Below are 20,629 nucleotides of genomic sequence, written 5' to 3'. Positions count from 1 at the left end.
CTATCTTTTGCGAAATAGACCTATGAGCTGAGTAATAATGAAGTCTCCTATCTGGGACTATGGAAACTATGAACTATAATATGGCTAGTCAAAGTTTTAGATTTACACGATTGGATTGAGAAAAGAGCACACATGCTAATATCTTAGAATTGATAACAATCTAATAATACATATATTACCTGTTTTTCCAGCTCCACTCTCTCCAGTTATAAGTATACACTGGTCTTTATCCTGGTCTCTCAACGATCGATATGCTTCATCAGACAGGGCAAAACTATGGAATAAAATATAAAGTATGACATCTTAAGATATCTAGGTTACATCCAGTGTTATTCAAGAAGCACCAAATTATTTAAATAGTTCAACAACTTTTGTTGATAGTTAATATTAACCAGTACCAATTACAGTGGAACTTTTGGTTGTTACAAAGGAATGCTACCTGCTGTCTGTATTCTTTACTTACAAATTGCTCATAAACACCTGAAGGTGAAACTATAATTTCTGTACTTTACCTGTAACTCAGTTACTTCAGATATGCAATGGAGAAGCTGACAGTTGGCTCATATCAAAATGATTTTAAGAAATGAGAGGGAAGTAGTCTCAAAAACCTAAACATACCATATATCTTTTCACAGAATATGATAGGTATCAGAAGATGTACTTACCTATTCTTCCTGAGATCAATATCTCTCATTCAATAGGAAAAATTATGATGAGAGATAATACAGAAACACCATTCATACCAACCACATCTAGGATGTGAAATGTCAGCCATTGGTATTTTTCATTATCAGTTCCAAAAATGGGACAGTACAGTTCCGGAAACTCAAACTTGGAAGTTAAAATACTGTGCAGTAAGAGCTAATGTTGTACAGTACAGTATACTATAGCTGCAGCTGCAGCTAATCATCAACAATATTCCTAGACCCCGCTTAGATCATCATTAACACATACTTCAGCTCTAAAACTCATATGGAATTATACACTAAAATCTAGATCTAAAATATTTTAAGTAGCAGCATTTATTTAAATTTATTGATTGCCTAACTTCAGTAAGAGATTAACAGGCATGTTTCAGTGCTGTAATGAGATTACTTCCATTAATTGTCTAAGATATTGCCAGCACGCTTATTGAGATGTTGAGACTATAATGTGAAAGTAATTGTATACGTCAGGCACAAGAAACCAAGAGCCAGAATAGAGTTAAACTATTAAGAGTATATTTTCTGCTATCTATAAACAAGAATCTAATCTACTAATGTTCAAGGCAAATTCACAGGGGGCTGGACATAGGTCTCTTGTGGGAATGGATCGATTCCAAACTGATGGCACGTTTGACCATGACCTCAAGACTCACCCTGGTCTCCTTACAGTAGATATTTTATATCCATAAGCATGAAATCTTCATATTTGAATAACAGATTCAAATAAATGAATGGTTTTAAGCATTATACATGAAAGAAAAGAGACTAAAATCATAATCTAAACAATTCCATTTTCTTACAAAATAAGAGACATAAACTATAGTTGAAAATTAACCCATGATGGCAAAAAGTGATATTTAAAAAACTCTTCATGTATTTTTCACCCCTTGAAAAACCCTGTTCATGGCAAATAGAATAACTTTTAACATCTCTCATCCTCAACTAGAAAAATTCCCAAAAATTATATTTATATTAAGGAATGTTCCACATGGGGTGGGATGCAGAATGACTATCTGAGAAAGTTCTACAGGCAAAAAAATTATACTGTCAAGTTTCCGACGGATGAGCACAAGTAGTTGATACACAAATAGAAATATAAAATAGCTGCTTCTCCATCTTTTGTTAAAGCAAGAACATCTGATGTTAGCAGCGTTGACATATACAATATTAATAATCATGAAACAATAACACCTTCCTGATAAGAACTCTTAGCAGTCTTTGACTCAAAAGGCTGAGTTAAGTTGGATTTAATTAGTTATTGGATGACCAGGAAATGCCAGGGCTATTGTCTAAACAGAAAAAAATTAATAAAATCCCAGATCAAAAACCAGACAAATCATTTCCAAAAGAAATGTAATTAACACTATCTAAATCTGTTAATAAAAATGTAAGTAAGTATAAATTTATTTATTTATTTATTGAGTTTATATACCGCCCTATTCCCGTAGGACTGTAGCTGTAGCTCATACTATCCCATTTTATAAAAAATTCAAAACCACATTTAAAGGGAGTAAAACAGTTAGTGGTTAAAGAAATTATGTCTTTCTTTACTGTCAGCAGCTTGTTACAGTACAGTGATCTGAACAACTAGCAAAGAAAACCACCCGTAGTTTTGAATGGCACTGTTTATTTGAGAAACTCCTTGGATACAAATTATGCCCAACTTTCTTTACCAATATTCATTCTTAGGCTGACCAGAAGCAACATTTAGTTCATAACTATGAACCGTGCATCAAATTTGCTGATTCTATATGGAATCCTGTGTATTTTCACCTTGACAAGCCTAACTTGCCTAATCCTATAGACTTGCAATGAAATCATTTACAGATTTTGATTATCATCCTGCAGAGTATGCAACCACTCAGTTTAATTGCACTTACTGACTCCATTAATATAAATTAAGACATTTAATTACTTCAATACTCTAATGGAACAAAAATAAATCTTATCAAAGTTTTATCTGGAAAGAACAACAGTGGTTTGCAGATAAACAGTATTATCAGCTCAAATCTCTCTTTCGCTTTATACTTAACATCTAGAAGCAGTCCTTATCTCTCTTTTTTTTCCCGTTTTCTGACATCACTACCACAAGATTACTATAAGAATAGTGTCATGGGTTCTGTGGAAATGAAGTACGATAAATTTAACTTAGTGCTGTGGTAATTTTACTTTACCATAAATCTTGCCATAATCAAATCAAATCAGTTCATTACAGATCTAAGGCCAGATTAAATTTTGCCATAAATTTCAATAGTTTCAAACTGAACTTATTCTAAGAAATACATTTTATGTAATTTTTAAATCCAAGGTGCATTTACTTATTTGTTTATTTATTTCACACCCATTATCTTTTTTAAAATAATATTTATACAAATAATTTAAGGCAGCGAACATATCTAACACACTTTCTCCTATTTTCCCCACAATAACATCCTTGTAAGATGAGTTAAACTGAGAGAGAGTCACTCAACTGGCATTTACAGCCACAAGGTGGGACTTGAACTCACAATCTCCTGCTTTCTGGCCTGGCGCCTTAATCACTTGACCAAATTATCTCAGCCTTGGAATAGTCTAAATATTGTCTCATCCCATTTTAAGCCTTCATTTGTTTGAAATCTAATTTTCATTTTAGCCACTTCAGTGTTGTTCTAGAACTACCATTATCTCATTGAAACATCTCTAGTAGTAGTGTTTTGATTTCTTTATCCCTATGAAACACATAGGGCTCAGCAGAAGATTGAAAATAAATAAATAAAATAAAATAAAATAAAAAATAATAAAACATCTCGAGAGACAAAATTTACAATTTATTTTGGATAATTACCATGATTTCCTCACACAATGGTCAACTTCATCAGGCAGTGTCCTTAAGAATCCTGGACTAGAATTTGAGCTGATAAAATTTGATTCTGCTGGTTTCTTCCCCAATCCCCTATTGTGGGAAAGGTTCCATAGGGCAATCAAGATGCAGTCTGCTACCTCCATATGCCGTTGAAACCACACAGAATCCCACTTGTGGGTAATCACCTTCTAAAATAATGTCAAAGTTGGCCTAAGAATGGGAATTATTCCACAGTAGAAAGACGAACAATAGATTCTAAAGGGGTAACAGGAATTTCTAATAATCAGCAAATGTGAATATTCATCTCTAAGTATTAAATGGCTCTACTTTAAAGGAATCATCGGAGTTTGTCACTAATTTCAAAACACCACCATTTACCTCCACTTTCATCCCCTTATTACCTACAGAATCCAAAGCCACTCTCACACTACTACAACTATCAGTAAGGAAAAAGTGCCAAATGGTATTCTACGTTTCACAAGTTATATGAAGGGTTCAAGTGTCTAAAGAGAAGTGACATCTCATATATAGAAAAGCCCCTGAAAAGTGAACTAAAAACAATAGTGGTAGGGAATCCTTTCGGTTTGTTTTTTTTAATGGGGTTTCTTCATGGAGCCAACTCGGAATGTCAACACTTCTCTTTAAAATGTATAGATGACTTTAAATATACAAACACATTTCAACAGTATCCAACTGCCTTTTCTGTTGTAATTCATCATACTCTTAAAAAATTATTCCAGAAGCAAAGGGAAATCTTAGATTGAAATCTAATGAAGCTCGAACAATTGCAGTAAAAAACCCCAAAAGAATACAATAGGCTCCAATATAAGAAAATATTTTGCAGGCATGCACAAAGCTTTTAGCATTCTTTCCCCTAATTTCTTGCATCTCTTTGGATTAAATTACGTATCTGAAGAATATTATCTGTACTTTCAACCATTGAGAAGCAGAGGGAAAGGAGTACAGTGTAGTGAACTTTTCAGGCACAATCACCCCTACAGGGAAGGCCAAGAAGAAATACTTACATTTAATTAAATTTGCTTTGTATTTAGATGAAACACCAAGAATTTGAGTAGCTGTAGTCCACATAAACCTTCCCAAAAAACTGGAGTCATTTGTCATACGCAGAGCACTAATGCTACCTTCACATGCAAACTACTGGTGGCAGCCACAATCATCTTCTCCAGTCTGGAGCTGATGAGAAAATGCGAGGGGAGAATGTTGGACCACAAACAGCAGAGAAAGTGTATACTGAACAGGAAAATCCAGAATTGTAGGGTTCTAACTTCGATCTAGAGAGGGGAAAGGTTTTACTTATTTAACTTCCAAATACCTATTGAACATTGGACAAAACGCCCATTGGACAAAAGTGTCCCTTCCAAAACAGCTATTAAATACTACACTGGTCAAGTTTTTGGGCTGGCACTGCAGCCTACTGTCAACCACAGAAGCTCACTTCATCATTTTGGCTACTTAGTCTTATTAGCCCTCTACCCCACAGGATTGTTTTCGTGGGAAAAACAAGAGGAAGGAAGACTATAAATACTGCTTTGAAGGCAAGGCTGAATATAAGCCTAGGAAGTATACAAATAAAAATATGCAATTAAGAGAAACAAACACAACCACTAAAACCAAACATAAAACTCTAAAATCGATCATGCATGAAAATTAAGAACCCACTAAAAGTCCTAGGCCATGTGCCTAATGCCAATTACTGAAAATGCATGTCTTCAGAGTCCTTCCATAAGAGTTCAAAGATAAGGAATGGCATAGCCCAGGGGCTGCCAAACTGTGGGCCGTGGCCCACTACTGGGTTGTGGCCTGCTGGCCACTAGGCCGCAGAACAGGCTGGCCAGTGCATGCACATGTATGAGCGCACTCAAACCCCACTCGCGCTAGCACCAATTGCGTTGCACGTGCTCGTGGTCCTCTTAGTATATGTGTGTGTGTGTGCGTGCGCCCATGAAAAATGCTTCCCCCTCCCTTTCCTTCCAGTCCGCCAACCAAGAAAGGTTGGTGACCTTAAAATGGTCCTGCCAAACAAAGAAAAAAACTTTGGTTCCATGGCTGCCAATGTTATTGATGTTAGAAGCTGATAAGTAAGAAGGGAGGGTCAGATTAACATAGTGAATTAATTATATGGAGTGCAAATAATCCCCCTCCTTTATTTGTCTCATATTTCTTTGGGATTTTTTATTCCTATGAACTAAGATGATCACTGATAGAGTGGATATGTTAATTTGTGTTCAATTAGCAGCATCCTGCAGCACCATATATCAATAGGCCCAAATAGTCACAGTGTGTGTAAAACTTATGACAAAGTGGCCAACAATGATGAAAGTCCAAACCTTAGTCCATCATTCTTCTACCAGCCAAGATCATGAAATTATTCAACCCTGCTGTCATCTGAAACAGTCTTTGATTCTTACATCTGAATCAGATATGGCAAGTATTTTTCAGGCTTCCATGACTGATTTCTTTTGATGTACACAATAAATGAGATTTTCGTGTCTTTGGCAATTGTCTGAATCATCTGAATTTTACAGAGCGAATTATACAGAACTTTACTTTCTGCTATCCTAGCCCAAAAGCATATCTGATTGGCATTCCAAATTCTACAAAAGGAAAGTTCCGCCAGAGTACAACTATGAGCAACACACATATCAACACTCATTCATATCTATTAGCAGCTCATAGCCAGAATGCATGTACAGACCTTTTTATTTATTTCCACATCAAGACCACTGTACCTTCAGCACACCTTTATCCTTTACTTCTTACTTGAATCCTAGCTTTTCAAACAAGATCTTAAAAAAATACCTTCCTGTAAATGTTTAATTCACATTAACAACTCTATCAGACAAAATATATCCTCCACATTCATATTTCCTTCCCCTCCAACTCTGACACTATTGTTTTGAATTTGGAAAATTAAAGAGAACATAACAAATTATCATTACCCTTTAATTCCCTTCATGCTCTTAACATGTTCCCCTTTGAAGGACAATATATTTAATGAAAACTCTTAATTTATAGGTCCATTAGCTTAATGTCATGTTGGGATTAAAACGTTAGAAAGTATGGTTAAAGAAAAAAAGCCCAAGCAAACAGAAGAATAAATTTACCGTAGCTGAAAGAGAAACTGCTGCCTGCCTCTGCAAGGATACATTATTTCAATAACTTTCTAGAATTCAAAGTCCTAACAAGCATGTAGTCAGGACTATGCCAAAAGAAATTGTGTACTTAGACTTCCCAAAAAACTTTAATATTCTCCTGTGCAAATTTGGTAGCTATTGTATAAAAAGAAATACACTTCATAAACTGAGGGAGACATAAGGGAGAGAGATATAATTTTCAATCAGAAAAATATTCATATTATAGAGATACTCAAAGTGAGATGCCCTCAGGGATCAGAGCTGCAATTTGTAGAGTATAAAAAAAGAATCCAAAAGAGATGTTTAGTAAAGTATGTCAGTATGAATGATACACCTTTCCTTGAAGTATTAAAGCAACCACATCTTTTGGAACACTTTGATTTGAAAGCTAACCCTAGTTGCACACATATATGACATATTCACTGAGTATGCCAATGATGTAAAACAGCTATGCACACACATGTAGGCATAAATGGCTAGAGGCAATGTTCAAAATAGCTTCATGAGCCTTCTAAAAGATGCATTTTTAATGCTCCAAGGAGACTGCTTCACTCACGTTAACAGAACCACAGAATAATAGCAAAAGCAAGTAGACTTATATACTTTATAGCCCTCTCTAAACAGGGTACAGGGATGCAGTGGCTCAGTGGGTTAGGACGCTGAGATTGTCAATCAGAAGGTTGGCAGTTTGGTGGGTCGAATCCCGAGTGCCACATAACAGAGTGAGTGCCTGTTACTCGTCCCAGCTTCTGCCAACCTAGCAGTTCAAAAGCACGTAAAAATGCAAGTAGAAAAATAGGGACCACTACGGTGGAAAGGTAACAGCGTTCCGTGCACCTTTGGCATCTAGTCATGCCGGCCACATGACCACGGAGACGTCCTCTTTGGCTTTGAAACGGAGATGAGCACCGGCCCCTAGAGTCGGAAACGACTAGCACGTATGTGCGGGGGAATCTTTACCTTTACCTAAACAGGGTACAGAGTCAGCATATTGCCCCCAACAATCTGGATCCTCATTTTGCTAACCTCGGAAGGATGGAAGGCTGAGTCAACCCCGGAGCTGGTGAGAATCGAATTCCTGGCATTGAGCAGTGAGTTAGCTTGAAATACTGAATTCTAACCACTGTCACCATGGCTCTAACAGTGTTGGAAGGGACCTTACCTTTGTCTTATACATTTGGCATTTTTTTTCCACTAAACAAATTACTGGGTTACAACGGGAGATGAGAAATATATATAGTTTATTCTCTCTGACTTGGAATGGATAATATTTGCATTCAATAGTTTCTCATTTTAGTCATTCCTCCATTCATTTCAATATGTTTTACCCATATCTCCCCAGATCCAATAATATACAACTCAGACCATACCAATGAGCTCACTGAATCTGCCCAGTTGTACATGCCATCTTCCTTCTACTTGTGATCAGCTTTTTTTCTTCCTTGAACCTAGCATACTACTCTCCATTTCAATCCTCCATGCCCACTTTACTATTCAAATGCTAAAGATCTATATGCTCCTTCCATTTTCTCATTAACTTGATTACTGTATTCTCATCTCTGACCTCAATGCTCATTTTTCACTTAACGAAGAAGTGTTCCTTTTCCTCCCAAAGGCATTTCACTTCCTACTGCTGTGCAATGCGGTTTACCATTAAAGACGTATTAACATTACCTCCTCCTATATACATGAACCCTGAATGTGTGAACAAAATCCAAAAGTAACCAAATCCAGAGTGGAGCCTGTCACATGTCCAGTGCTAATGATATGTTGGGATAAGCCCTATGATCTCACAGCAACTGTATCAATATATAATCTCCTTCATATTGTTAGCATTTATAGCTATAAACCTCAACAGCGTGCCACTCTTCTGAGCAACTATATAATTACAGAACCAACTAAATCTTTTGATTTCCTCTTATTTAAGATATTCAAACATGTGTTTCAAATTTTGTTAACATTTCAGAAAGACTATTCGCAGCATTTAAAAAATGAAATAATGGCTTATTGCAAAGTTGTCACATAAAAGATAAATCTATCAGGTGTTTTTGCCATATCAAATCCCCCCATATAATGTGAAGTATTTAAATCACTCAACATTGAACAATCATATTTTCTTTGCAAAATTTTATTTTGAAGTTTCAAATATTGAATCAGCTTTTACTTGACATTTTGATTCCTTTTTTCAAAAGCTGTATGGTTCCTAAGAAATTGATATTCGTAATTCCAACTTGCCATATTATACAAAGGAATGAAAGCAATATGGCAAAGATTTGAGCCAATGTTTCAAAAAGCATTAACCCATATTATGGAGTTTTCAAAAACTAATCTCTTTAACTATTTACCTTATTATAATTTTAAAATTTAAATATGTTGAAATAATTTCACTTCAGCAAAATATCATTGTCCCGTTTTGTTTAATTCAGATTGCTAATTAAAACCTTTCTTTTAAAATGACCTTCAGAATAAGTATTTTGTTAGTTTTTGAATTTTATTCTACAAGAAAGAACTAACTCTAGGAAAGAAATTGAAAACATTCTCTTTTATCATCTTAATATTTATTATTTCTTTAAAGCTAACTATCCAAGGGAACCATAGTACACTGGTTAAGGTCTAGTGGATAAGTGGTTAGGCACCATGTTAGAAACTGGGAATCAGAGTTCTAGTTCCACCTTAGGGAAAAAGCCAGCTGGGTGATTTGGGGCTGGTCATTTTCTCTCAGCTCTGGGAAGAAGATAATGGCAAACTATTGCCAAGAAAACTGCAGGATCCACTCCAGGCAGTCACCAAGAGTCAACAATTACTCAAAGACGTATGATCATTGGTAATAAAAGTCTCAAAATGGTTCAAACCAAATTTTAACATTTGTAAAATAGCCATCACTCAAATAGCTACCTTTTCCATGGACTATCACCATGCACTAATCCATAATGTGGTTTGTTTTAGTCACAGTATAATACACAAGTACAAAATGGCTTTAGGACAAAACGGTTTTTGGACAATTATAATTTGACATTTGCAGTTAGCTTAATAACGACTGCTACTATAATTGGGTGTGATGTGTATATGGAATTGCATGGCTCATTTCTTCTTTCTTTGTTTATTCATTATTTGTGAGTGTACCTGTGTTCTGCCCAAACCTCTAAAAAGAAAGAATCGCTAAGAAGGGAAGGGGAAATGAGCCCAGGAATTAGCCAAGCAATGAGTAATAACTCATATGGAAAACCAACTTTGACTTGTTTCTGATCTGACTATGTGAAAGCAGCAATTGTTTAAACAGCCCATTAGTTTTAACTGGAGGACTTAAAGATATTCAAATCAAAGGCACTATTTAAAATATATAAATGGGATATATATATATATATATATATATATATATATATATATATATATATATGTATGTATGTATGTATGTATGTATGTATGTATGTATATGTATATGTATATGTATATGTATATGTATATGTATATGTATATGTATATGTATATGTATATGTATATATATGTATATATATGTATATATATGTATATGTATGTATATGTATATATATATGTATATATATATATATATATGTATATATATATATATATATATATATATATATATATATATATATATATATATATATATATATTCATGAAGTATACCATTTAACCAGATCAAAGAAAGGGAATAGATAATTGTAATTTTGCACAGACAAGAAGATTATAATCTGAAGCTGAAATATGTTGCCATATTTGTGCATAAAAGGGTTTGTCATACACACAATTTCTGTTTAATTTATTTTATTTATTTATTAATTTAATTTATATACCGCCCTTCTCTCAAGAGACTCAGGGCGGTGAACAGGGCAATACATAAAAGTTAGATACAAAAATTAAAATTAAAATTATTAAAACATGATTAAACAATGCCCATCAATAATACAAATTTAAAATTGAAGTTATTAATAAAAATCCCAACCCGTCCCATCAGGCCAGGCCCGCTTGTTTAAAGAGATGGGTTTTAAGGTCGCGCCGGAAGGAGCGGAGATCGGGCGCCATCCGGAGCTCAACCGGAAGATGGTTCCATAAATCCGGTGCACCCACAGAGAACGCTCTCCCCCTGGGGGCCACCAATCGACATTCTTTGACCGGCGGCACCCTGAGGAGGCCCTCTCTGTGGGAGCGTACTGGGCGGAGGGAAGTTGACGCCGGCTGCAGGTGCTCCCCAAGGTATTCCGGACCCATGCCATGAAGGGCTTTGTAGGTCATTACCTACAAATTTACTTCAAAGCTCCAGTGCCTCTTTCACTCTAAAGTTTACACTTTGTAGATTAAAAAATGGGATTGTTGCTTTAGCCTTTCGGTGGGCTTTTTTTCCCTAGGACTTTCTCCAAATATAACCTTTCCCCCAACTCCCCCCACATCTTATAGACTCCCTTCATTAAGCAACCAATTGTGTGAACTGTTCTGGCTGCTTACCCACAGCATGTGGTACATCTTTCGTGTTCAATGCCCATACCATCTGGAACTCTGTCAGTGGCTCCAAGTCTAATTGACTCTTATCTTTTTACAAATCCCACATTAATCAATATACATGCTTATAATAATAAAAGACCAAGTTTTATTGCTGAAAATTAGGAGAAAAAGAATCAACTATTGTAATTCATTTTCTCTTTCTGCCTACCCTATCTCATAAAAGACGCTTACATTTTGTGTATATACCGCAAAAAATATGGCATCTTTTTGCTTTTGTAGGAATTTACTAATTTTCAATGACAGTCTTCAATGTCTGGAAATGCTTCCTTATTAATCAACAGTATTTTTTAAAAAAAAAAATGAGGAAAATGAGATTTCATCCTTTTTAAAAGATGTGAGGACAGGAAAAGATTTTTAAAAATGGAATTCAAATATTTGAGGCTCCAAAACATAACTATTTCTTTTTAAAAAAACAAAAATAAAAACCTTCATAAACATATAAACAAAAAAACTGAAATTGTTTTTACTGTATTAACTAACTACTTTAAAATTACATATTTCTGGTTGATGAACTGGAAGCTTTGTTCTAAAAAATAAAGATAATTTATTTTTTTAAAAAGTGCACAAAACCCAAAGTTTTAAAATAAAACTTCAGCAAAGAATGTTTTAGATGCTCTTTTTGTTCCTAAAATAAGCATGGATAGGCTAAGCATGTACAAGGATGCCTTTTAATGTTTAAAGCTCTATAACCACAAAGTCAAAGTTAAAATCTGAAATGGACTAAGCAATGTAGAGGGGGGGAAATAAAGAATCAAATAATGAAAAGTAGAAATCATCACAGCACAGAGCACAGGTGTTGCATAAAAGGACTCTACATAATTACTTCTAATTTAGAATTGTTATGCAAGATCACTCTTTTCATAAGCTTCTACTGCCTTGCTGAAAGTGGAGAGGTGCCCATCTCCACATAATGAAGATTAGCTTTCTCCATCACTTTGCTGACTCTTTTCTCCCATAATGCTTCTTTTGCAATTCAATCTGCTCACTATTTCTGTATAGAATAAGTCTCAGATTGTACAAGCACAAAGGGTGGTAGCAACCAACAAGTCTGATCACAACTATTGTCAAAGTATGGCTGCATAGCTGAAATTGTTAACCTGCATTTACTTCCTAACCTGCTCAGTAGGCTAAGAAACAATTCTCAAATCCCTAAGAAGGTAACATTTAACTAGATTTATACAAAATAAAGGTTTTGTGATCTTTAATGTGCTTGGAGTTATTTTAATATACACTGTAGAACAGGGGTCCCACCCCCTGGGTTGGAAACCAGTATCAATGCGCTCGTGACCTCCCGTTTGGACTACTGTAACGCTCTCTACATGGGGCTGCCCTTGAAGACCACTCGGAGGCTTCAACTGGTGCAGAATGCGGCTGCGCGAGTTGTAATGGGGGTCCCCCGATACTCCCATGTAACACCTCTACTCCGCGAGCTGCATTGGCTTCCGGTTGCCCTCCGGGTGAAATTCAAGGTGCTGGTTATCACCTATAAAGCCCTACATGGCCTGGGTCCGGGGTATTTGAGGGAACACCTGCTGCCGGCATCAAATGCCCTTCGCCCAGTGCGCTCCCACAGGGAGGGTCTGCTCAGGGTCCCACCGGTAAGAGATTGCCGGCGGGTGACACCCAGGGATAGGGCCTTCTCAGTGGGGGCGCCTGCCCTCTGGAACCAGCTGCCAGTGGAGCTGAGGACTGCCCCCGACCTCCGGTCATTCCGCCGGGGCCTGAAGACCTGGCTCTTCGAGCTCTCGGGCCCAGGCTGAGGAGTAATTTATTTTAATCGGGATTTTAATTACACAGGGTTAGTTTAATCTTTTTTAAATGGGTTTTAACTTTTGTATTGCTGGTTTTTAACTCCCTGTAAACCGCCCTGAGTCCTCAGGGAAAGGGCGGTATATAAATGTAATAAAATAAATAAATAAATAAATAAATAAATAAATAAATAAATAAATAAATAAATCTGCAGCCCATTGGGAACTGGGCCACGCAAGTAAGTGAAGCTTCATCTGCACATGTGCGAGATCTAGGTAGCATGCGAAACCACACAAACACACACACACACACACACACACACACACACACACACGTCCATGGAATTATTTTTTTCTGCAGAACTGGTCCTGGGTGCCCAAAAGGTTGGTGCCCCTGCTGTAAAACACCATGAGTATCAACATTCTGATTCTTTTTCAGTAGCGGTTTTTTCCCCCACAGAACCTACACTAGTGACCTTTACAAACACATAAACCCTACCCTGACGTATTGTATACTGGATTTAACATATGTATAACATGTTATAACTGCTGCAGACTTTCAGCCTTAAGATAACTGGTCAATGGCAAGACTTACGCAGAGTGACCTCTGAGCAGGACTCCACCTGAGAATGGAAGCAACTTTAACATCTCTGTCACGTGACATGGCGAATTTGACACCCGTGTTCTACATCAACCTTCCTCAACCTGACTCCCTTCAGATATGTGATATCCCTACCCATTTTCAGCTGGTCTTGTCATTAATTGATTGGCAACAGTGTGTTTCAAACTGTTGTGTTCCCAAATAAATCAAAGGTTCACAGAATAAAAGGGTTTTTTTAAAAAAAAATGTGATTGTGTTGCACATATAAATTACTCGGAGTCATATGACTGGATTGGTAACAAATATAGTAAATGCAAATCAAAACAAATCCAAGTATCAAACAGAAATAGTAAGCCAATTCTGAGGCATCACCTCACCTGAATAGTTGGACATGGAAAAATAAGTTAACCTGTCTTGGTGCAACTGGCTGTTTCACTTCAAAAAATTTTTTTTATAAATCCTTTCCACGTTGATATCAATACACGAAACCATTCTTTCAGCTTGTGACAAAATAAGATACAACATAAAGGAACAAGATGCCAGCTTAAATATACAAACCCAGATCTTGACTACAACCAAAGAACTAACAAAGCAGAAAATAACAGGAGAAGTGAAAAAACTAAACACTAAGACAGAGGACTCAATTGATCAACAGATCCAGCCAATGGAAACATCAGAACAAGGAGTGACAACACTGAAAATGGAAAAGACTTTTTACAAAAATCAGGATAAATTTGAGGGAAAGGAAGAAGAACAGATTGAAGGGAAGATAAGTCTATCAAGACAATTGTGGGAAATTGGAGTAATAGGGAGGCGATCTAATAAATACAAATGGGCTAGTTCTTCCAAAAAAACTGCAACCAAATGTTCTTTCTTATTCCAAAATATATATATAATAATAGAGGGAGAACTATTTGAAGATTCAAAACCATTGACATGGAAAGTTAGTTGGCAAAGGAAGAAAGCCAGAGTAAGGCTGAAGAAAATAAGGGTTTTGATTTATTAGAGGGGATTTCATATTACTAATTAGAGGGTTGCATATGGTGGGAAATAGATAAATTTTTAGAAAATAAAGTAACATAACAATTGAATAATAAGGGAAATTTTGGTCACCTAATATAAAATATTTGGAAATCAGTTGAAAATAAGAATTCTGTTTGCCTATTATGAGATAATAGATGTTACCAGAAAAAGAGAGGGAGTATTTGAGCTTTTAAAAATTAGACCTAAATGAAAAAAATATATGTGTATTACTGATTTATTGGTTAACCCAGGTAAAACATATAATGATTGTGATTTATTAGAGGGGATACTGTATTATTAATTAGTTTGTTTAATATGGTGGAAAATAGGTAACTTTTAGAAAACAGAACAAGACTATATTCAAATAGATAAGATGTGTATTTAGAACATTAGATTTTGTTATGAAAAGGGGAAAAAGAAGAAGTTCAGATAAGGGAAACTTTGGCTACCTAAAGTTTGGAAATTATAAATACCAAATGTTAATTTGAATATTGATGGGAAAATAAAGCTTGGGAAAAAGCAATAACAGGACATTGACTGTATTTAAGGATCGAATGCAAACACAATTAAGATATGTATAAGCTAAAAATTATTGATGAATGTAATAAAGATGTTTTACTTAGTTAATAATAAGAACTGTATTAGCATAATATGAGATAGTAGATATTAAGGGGAAAAGAGAGGAAATATTTGATGTGGTAATTTGAGATTTATACTAAAGATTTATGTATGTTAATGAACTATTGATTAACCCAGTGACCACATTGCTTTTAAAATACTTAATTGTAAAACTAGAAAACTAATAAAATATTACTACACACACACACAGACACACACCGTAAATGAAAGAATGAATGACTAATGCCTCTTCTTTGATTCAGAAACAAAAAGCAAAAGCAATTTCAGCGAGCCACTTTGCTAAAGACTATTCAATAAAATCTTTGCTGCCTTGTGAAACTGTAGTTATCTGATTGACCAACATCCAGGGGGGGTGGGGGGAAGAACCAGGATTTTAAAGTCTGTTTGAAGGCGGGGTCCATGTGGATTTCCAGAAGATGCTGTTACAAAGGGCAGGTGCAATCACAAAAGGATGGGGGAAGGAGCAGTCTCTAACCTCCTGATTTATCAAGAAATAACTGCTCTATGGATTTCTTGCTACTCCACTTACTGTTTCTTTAATTTATGGCAAAAGGCACTTATAGCAGCAGATGGATACCATTTGTATGCTTTCCCCTCTGAAAAGGGAGTGGGGGGGATTAAGATGTAAGGCAATATAAATGGCACATTTTCAGTGAAAGGAATTGACAGCTGTACTGAATTGCAGTTAGGGACCTCAAAAATAATAAGACATTAGGGTTAATTAGCATAAGAGAAGGAGAATGATCAGTGCGCTAGCAAAAGATTTCAGTTTGCCTTTAGATGATAAATACAGAGAATATTTAACTAAGTAGTATATTGTTTATTTCTAGATATTTTAACCCTTTGGGTAGACTCCTTTTTCATTTTTAACTTCTTACAATGGACTGAATTCATCTATAAATCCATGGAAGATGATTATTATGTATGATTATTATGCCAACTGAGAAATTATGGGAAACTTAATATCTTTGGGGAAAACTAGATTTGGGAATGTAAATGTAAATGTAAAAGAGGGTTATTCTAAAAACCTAACTAGAATGTAGTCCAGGTTTCAGAAATTAATAAAGAACTATTCTTTCTTACAAAACATGGAACCAGCTCATAGTTTGCTTCTTAAGACAGTAGGGGTTTCTTCAAGCCTTTATTAACTGCCTGAAACCATACTATATGAAAATTTGCCTGAATGTGCACCAGAGAGAATGTGTGATTATGCCAATCAGAATTATTTGCATGTTCACAGTAAAGTCTGACTAAAAATGTAAAAAGCTCTTTCTCAATCATACAAACACTTTATAAAATTGCACTTTCTTAGAAACATTTGGAACATCCAGCTACTGGAGCCTTGGTGGAGCAGTGGGCTAATGCTTCCTTAAGTAACACCAGCTGCCTGCAATTAGTGCAGGTTCGAGTCCCACCAGGCTGAAGGTTGACTCAGCCTTCCATCCTTACGAGGAAGGTAAAAGGAGGGCCCAGATTGTTGGGGGCAATAAGCTGACTTTGTAATAATGCCACTCGGGGGGGGGGGGCGAAAGCCCTAATAAGCAGGCATATACATAGAATGAAGGCTATTGCTAAGCACATTGGTTTGTGCTTTAAATTGTAAGCCGCCCTGAGTCTTCAGAGAAGGGCGGGATATAAATGGGATTAAAAATAAAAATAAATAAATAAATAAATAAAAATACTGGATGAAATCATTTTTCTGCTGAGTTAGTGGACTAATCTTTAATAAAATGTCTTCTTTCAGGATCATCAGTTACTGACAGAAAGTCTAAGTCCCATATAAATAACTAGATGGAAAAGTTTTAACCGACGTTGTTTTGGGCACAGATGACAACTTTGGCTGAGTATGGGCTGCTAATTAACCAGAAAAATATTGGGTTTTGCAATGAAGCCAGAGGCTAGAAAAGCAGGTGAGGCAGAAAAGCAACAGTACTTTCTGCAGATTTTCCTAAGTTGTAGAACCTTTAACCAATGGAAAGCTTTTGTACCGAGCCTTTTCTAGAAACTCTAGGCTATCCTCAACTTAAGACCATTTGTTCAGTGACCATCTGAAGCACTGAACTCATGACTCATGCTCTAAGTTAGAGCCTCTGAAGCGCCCCATGGACAAACAATCAAAATTCAGGCCACCTGCATTTATGATCATAGGGGCACAGCAACTCCCCACACCTTCCTATCTCCCCACCTATCTACCGTATATGTTCTTTTGGCCTCCTCTTGCCCTGTGCTCCACTACCCCAGCTGACCTTCACTGCCATCTCCTTGCTCCCTCTGCTGATGAGACATGCCTGGCCTGGCTGCCAGGCCTTATGGGGCTGGCTTTGTGCAGTGAAAAAGAAAACAAAAAGGACAAAGCAAGTTAAAGTGGTCAGACCAGTCTCAAACGCTCTTGTTTGCTGTGCTTCTGGGCTGTATGGGGCTTGCTTTGTGCTGTGAAAAGGGGGGAAAAGGCGGGAAACAGCCTTTTTCCCCTCATTTTTTCCAGTGCAAAGCCAGCCCCACATTTGTAATAATAACCACATTGATTTCCTCAGAGTGTAAGAAAAAACCTTCCTCAGCTATATATGTTATATGTAGAAAGAGCGCAGGACAAGTCTAAATATGAAAATGTTATTTTCAGGTAAAACCTTTCTGATTTCTTTTGATTTAAAGTTCTCCACTTTTATTCTTGTTTTTGAATCAAGTGGCTTAATATACCACTGCCCCATCAAATGGATTCAAATTCTTATTCTACAAATTACACCTTGTACTTACCGGTAGTAGTTTTGCTCTGAACAAATTTGCTATTTAAATTAACTACATTCTACCCTCAGTGTCCAGCTATAATTCCAAAATGTGCTTCTGAGGATTGAAGGGTAAGGGACAGAAGAAAAAAGCTTACTCACACAATGTTAGTTGGAATGCAGACATCCACAATAGAAAACAGCTTACACAGAGAAAGCAAACAAAGAGGCATACAATTCTAGCATTCTACTCACTGTACAAAGTAAAGCTAGGGAAGAAGAATACAAGGCCCACATACAAGATGAAGGATTCATGGCTTGGAAGCGCTATAGCGGAGAAGGATGTTGATACACTTATTGACAACATGCTAACAGGAATCAGTAGTGCGAGACAGCTGCCAGAAGGGCTAATGCTCTTCTGGACTGCATTAGAATTAAGCCCTGCATCAAAGAGATGTGAAGCTATTATTCCTTGGTATTGGCAAGACCGCATCTTGAGTGTTATGCATAATTCCGGGCACCACATTTCCTGAAGAATACTGATATAGAGAGCATTCAGACCCCCTACAAAGATTACACAGGGACTGGAGGACATGTACTGGGAGAATACGTTCCAGGAACCTTGGATGTTCAATCGGGAGAAAAGAAGGCTGAGTGGAGACAATATATCAGTGTTCAGGTATACGAGAGGCTGCTGTGGGGAACCATATTCCACTGCCACAGGAATGAGGACTATCTGTATACATTGCAGCTATCTAGATCTGATTTAAACACAAGAAAAGCTGAAGGGTCCTTGGTGCTCTCTGAGCTTGCTTGCTTGCTTGTTTCCTTGCAGACGTTTCATTACCCTAACTAGGTAACATCATCAGACTAGCACTGATGATGTTACCTAGTTAGGGTAATGAAACGTCTGCAAGAAAACAAGGAAGCTCAGAGAGCACCAAAGACCCCTCATTTCAACCCTGAGCTACAAATATTCTTCTTCATTGGTACAAAGAAAAGCTTCATAACAGGAAGACCTATATAACAGTAGAAAAGTCAACCTAGGAAGGTTGTGGGTTCTCATCGCAAAAGGTTTTTAAGAAAAGCTGGAGTGCCAGCCCTAAAGCAGGGTTTGCCTCCAATACTCCAGAGGATTGGATTAATGATCCTTGTGGTCCATTACAATTTCAGATGTCTATGGAGATTCTCAGTCATCCAGGTCATAGTTATCCCAAAGATGCTTTTTCACGAGGCAACTGGACTTTCTTGTTTTTCTTTGAAGACATTTCGCTTCTCATCCAAGAAGCTTCTTCAGAGCTGGATGAGAAGCAAAACATTTTCAAAGAAAAACAAGGAAGTCCAGTTGCCTCGTGAAAAAGCATCTTTGGGATTCCAATTTCAGAATTCCATATCTGTGTCAGCCCTCAATTTAACATTTGTCTAAGAACCATAAAGTAAGTGCTTTTAAGGAAAGAGTTTATTTTTAGGCAGGCTCTCTTTTTCTGTATTAGCTTCTTGATTTTGCATTAGTCATGGAGGAAGAGAAATTATTCCTCATTTCTTTCCATTGTCTTATTAAAATGTAGTTATTTTTACCATCCTGTTGAATGGTTAAATGTTCTATTTTTCCATGCTGTTCAAGGCAGAAGTCAGTACAAAAATGCAAGCGCTGCATTCTCCAAATCAACATATGCTAAATCTTCTACCGCCTATAGCTTAGGACAGGTAGGAGCTGTAGTCTAACATGTCTGGTAGACACCATGTTGAGGAAGATTACTATTAGCTTTTGGCTTTATGAGACTGCCTTAAACCCCACTGAAATGAAAATTATAACTGGGAGCTTATATTCATAAATTCTAACAGGATTTAGGAACACAAATTTCTTGACTCACATCTATTGCCTCTCATTATCAATCACAAAACACTGGTACTATTGTATGACAGTTATTTTGAATAACTGAACTGAGGAAGCTGCCTAGATGAGAAGCAAAGGGTCTTCAAGGAAAAACTAAGTCCAGTTGCCTTTTGAAAAAAGCACTTTTGGGACAGCCATGACCTGGATGACTGAGAATCTCCATAGACAGTTATTTTGAATAAAAAAAAATTCTTACATTACACTCATCCTGAAGTTAGAGAGGTGCTTTGCATGAAAGGTTAAGTTCTCTAGCATGCAAAGATCACTCCCAGCTTGTCCATTCCCCTTCCTCTGGAGTCTTCTTGGACCCTCTCCTCTCTTCTGCCACACTTTTAATAAAGCTTATGGTAGCGTTAATTTATATTGAGCCATTTAAACCTTTTGTCTCCTCTGTTTTATCCACTGCTAGCCAACTTGAATAGCAATTTAAGAAAAAAAGGTAGGATGCAAACCAAATGAATGAAAAAAACAAAGGCTTAGATACTAAGTAGTTTAAGAGAAAGGCAGCTTATCCAAAAGACTTTTCCCATTATTATGATTCCTACTTCTCCATCTGCCAAATGTGTCCATAAAAGGCTTCTCCATGAAATTCACAATGAGGTGGACAGCTGCTAAAAAAGGAGGAGGAGAGGCTGCCCCAAATGTGGAGAGAGTAAAGGAGCCACATTCCTTCTAAAGAAGAATTACTTGTAGAAACAAACCTCCCTTAGTTAATTTTGTACACAGTAGAAAATATCGGTTATATAAAATTAAATCAGAATCGCTATTCCTCCAGA

At 36.5% G+C, this 20,629-nt stretch overlaps 1 protein-coding gene across 4 annotated transcripts in view; it reads right to left on the bottom strand.

Annotated features, from left to right (window-relative positions):
• Nucleotides 1-20,629, bottom strand: part of MYO1B (myosin IB) — a 138,810-nt gene that overhangs the window by 71,942 nt on the left and 46,239 nt on the right. For all 4 annotated transcript variants that reach the window (XM_083366512.1, XM_083366509.1, XM_083366511.1 and 1 more), the window contains exon 4: nt 180-274. In XM_083366512.1, coding sequence (XP_083222638.1) covers nt 180-274 — 95 coding nt within the window. The remainder of the gene's footprint in view (nt 1-179; nt 275-20,629) is intronic.

The sequence above is a fragment of the Vipera ursinii genome (assembly GCF_947247035.1).
Source record: "Vipera ursinii genome assembly, chromosome: 1".
NCBI lineage: Eukaryota > Metazoa > Chordata > Lepidosauria > Squamata > Viperidae > Vipera > Vipera ursinii.
Note: the sequence above shows the minus strand (reverse complement) of the source record. Positions and strands in the feature narration are given on the sequence as shown.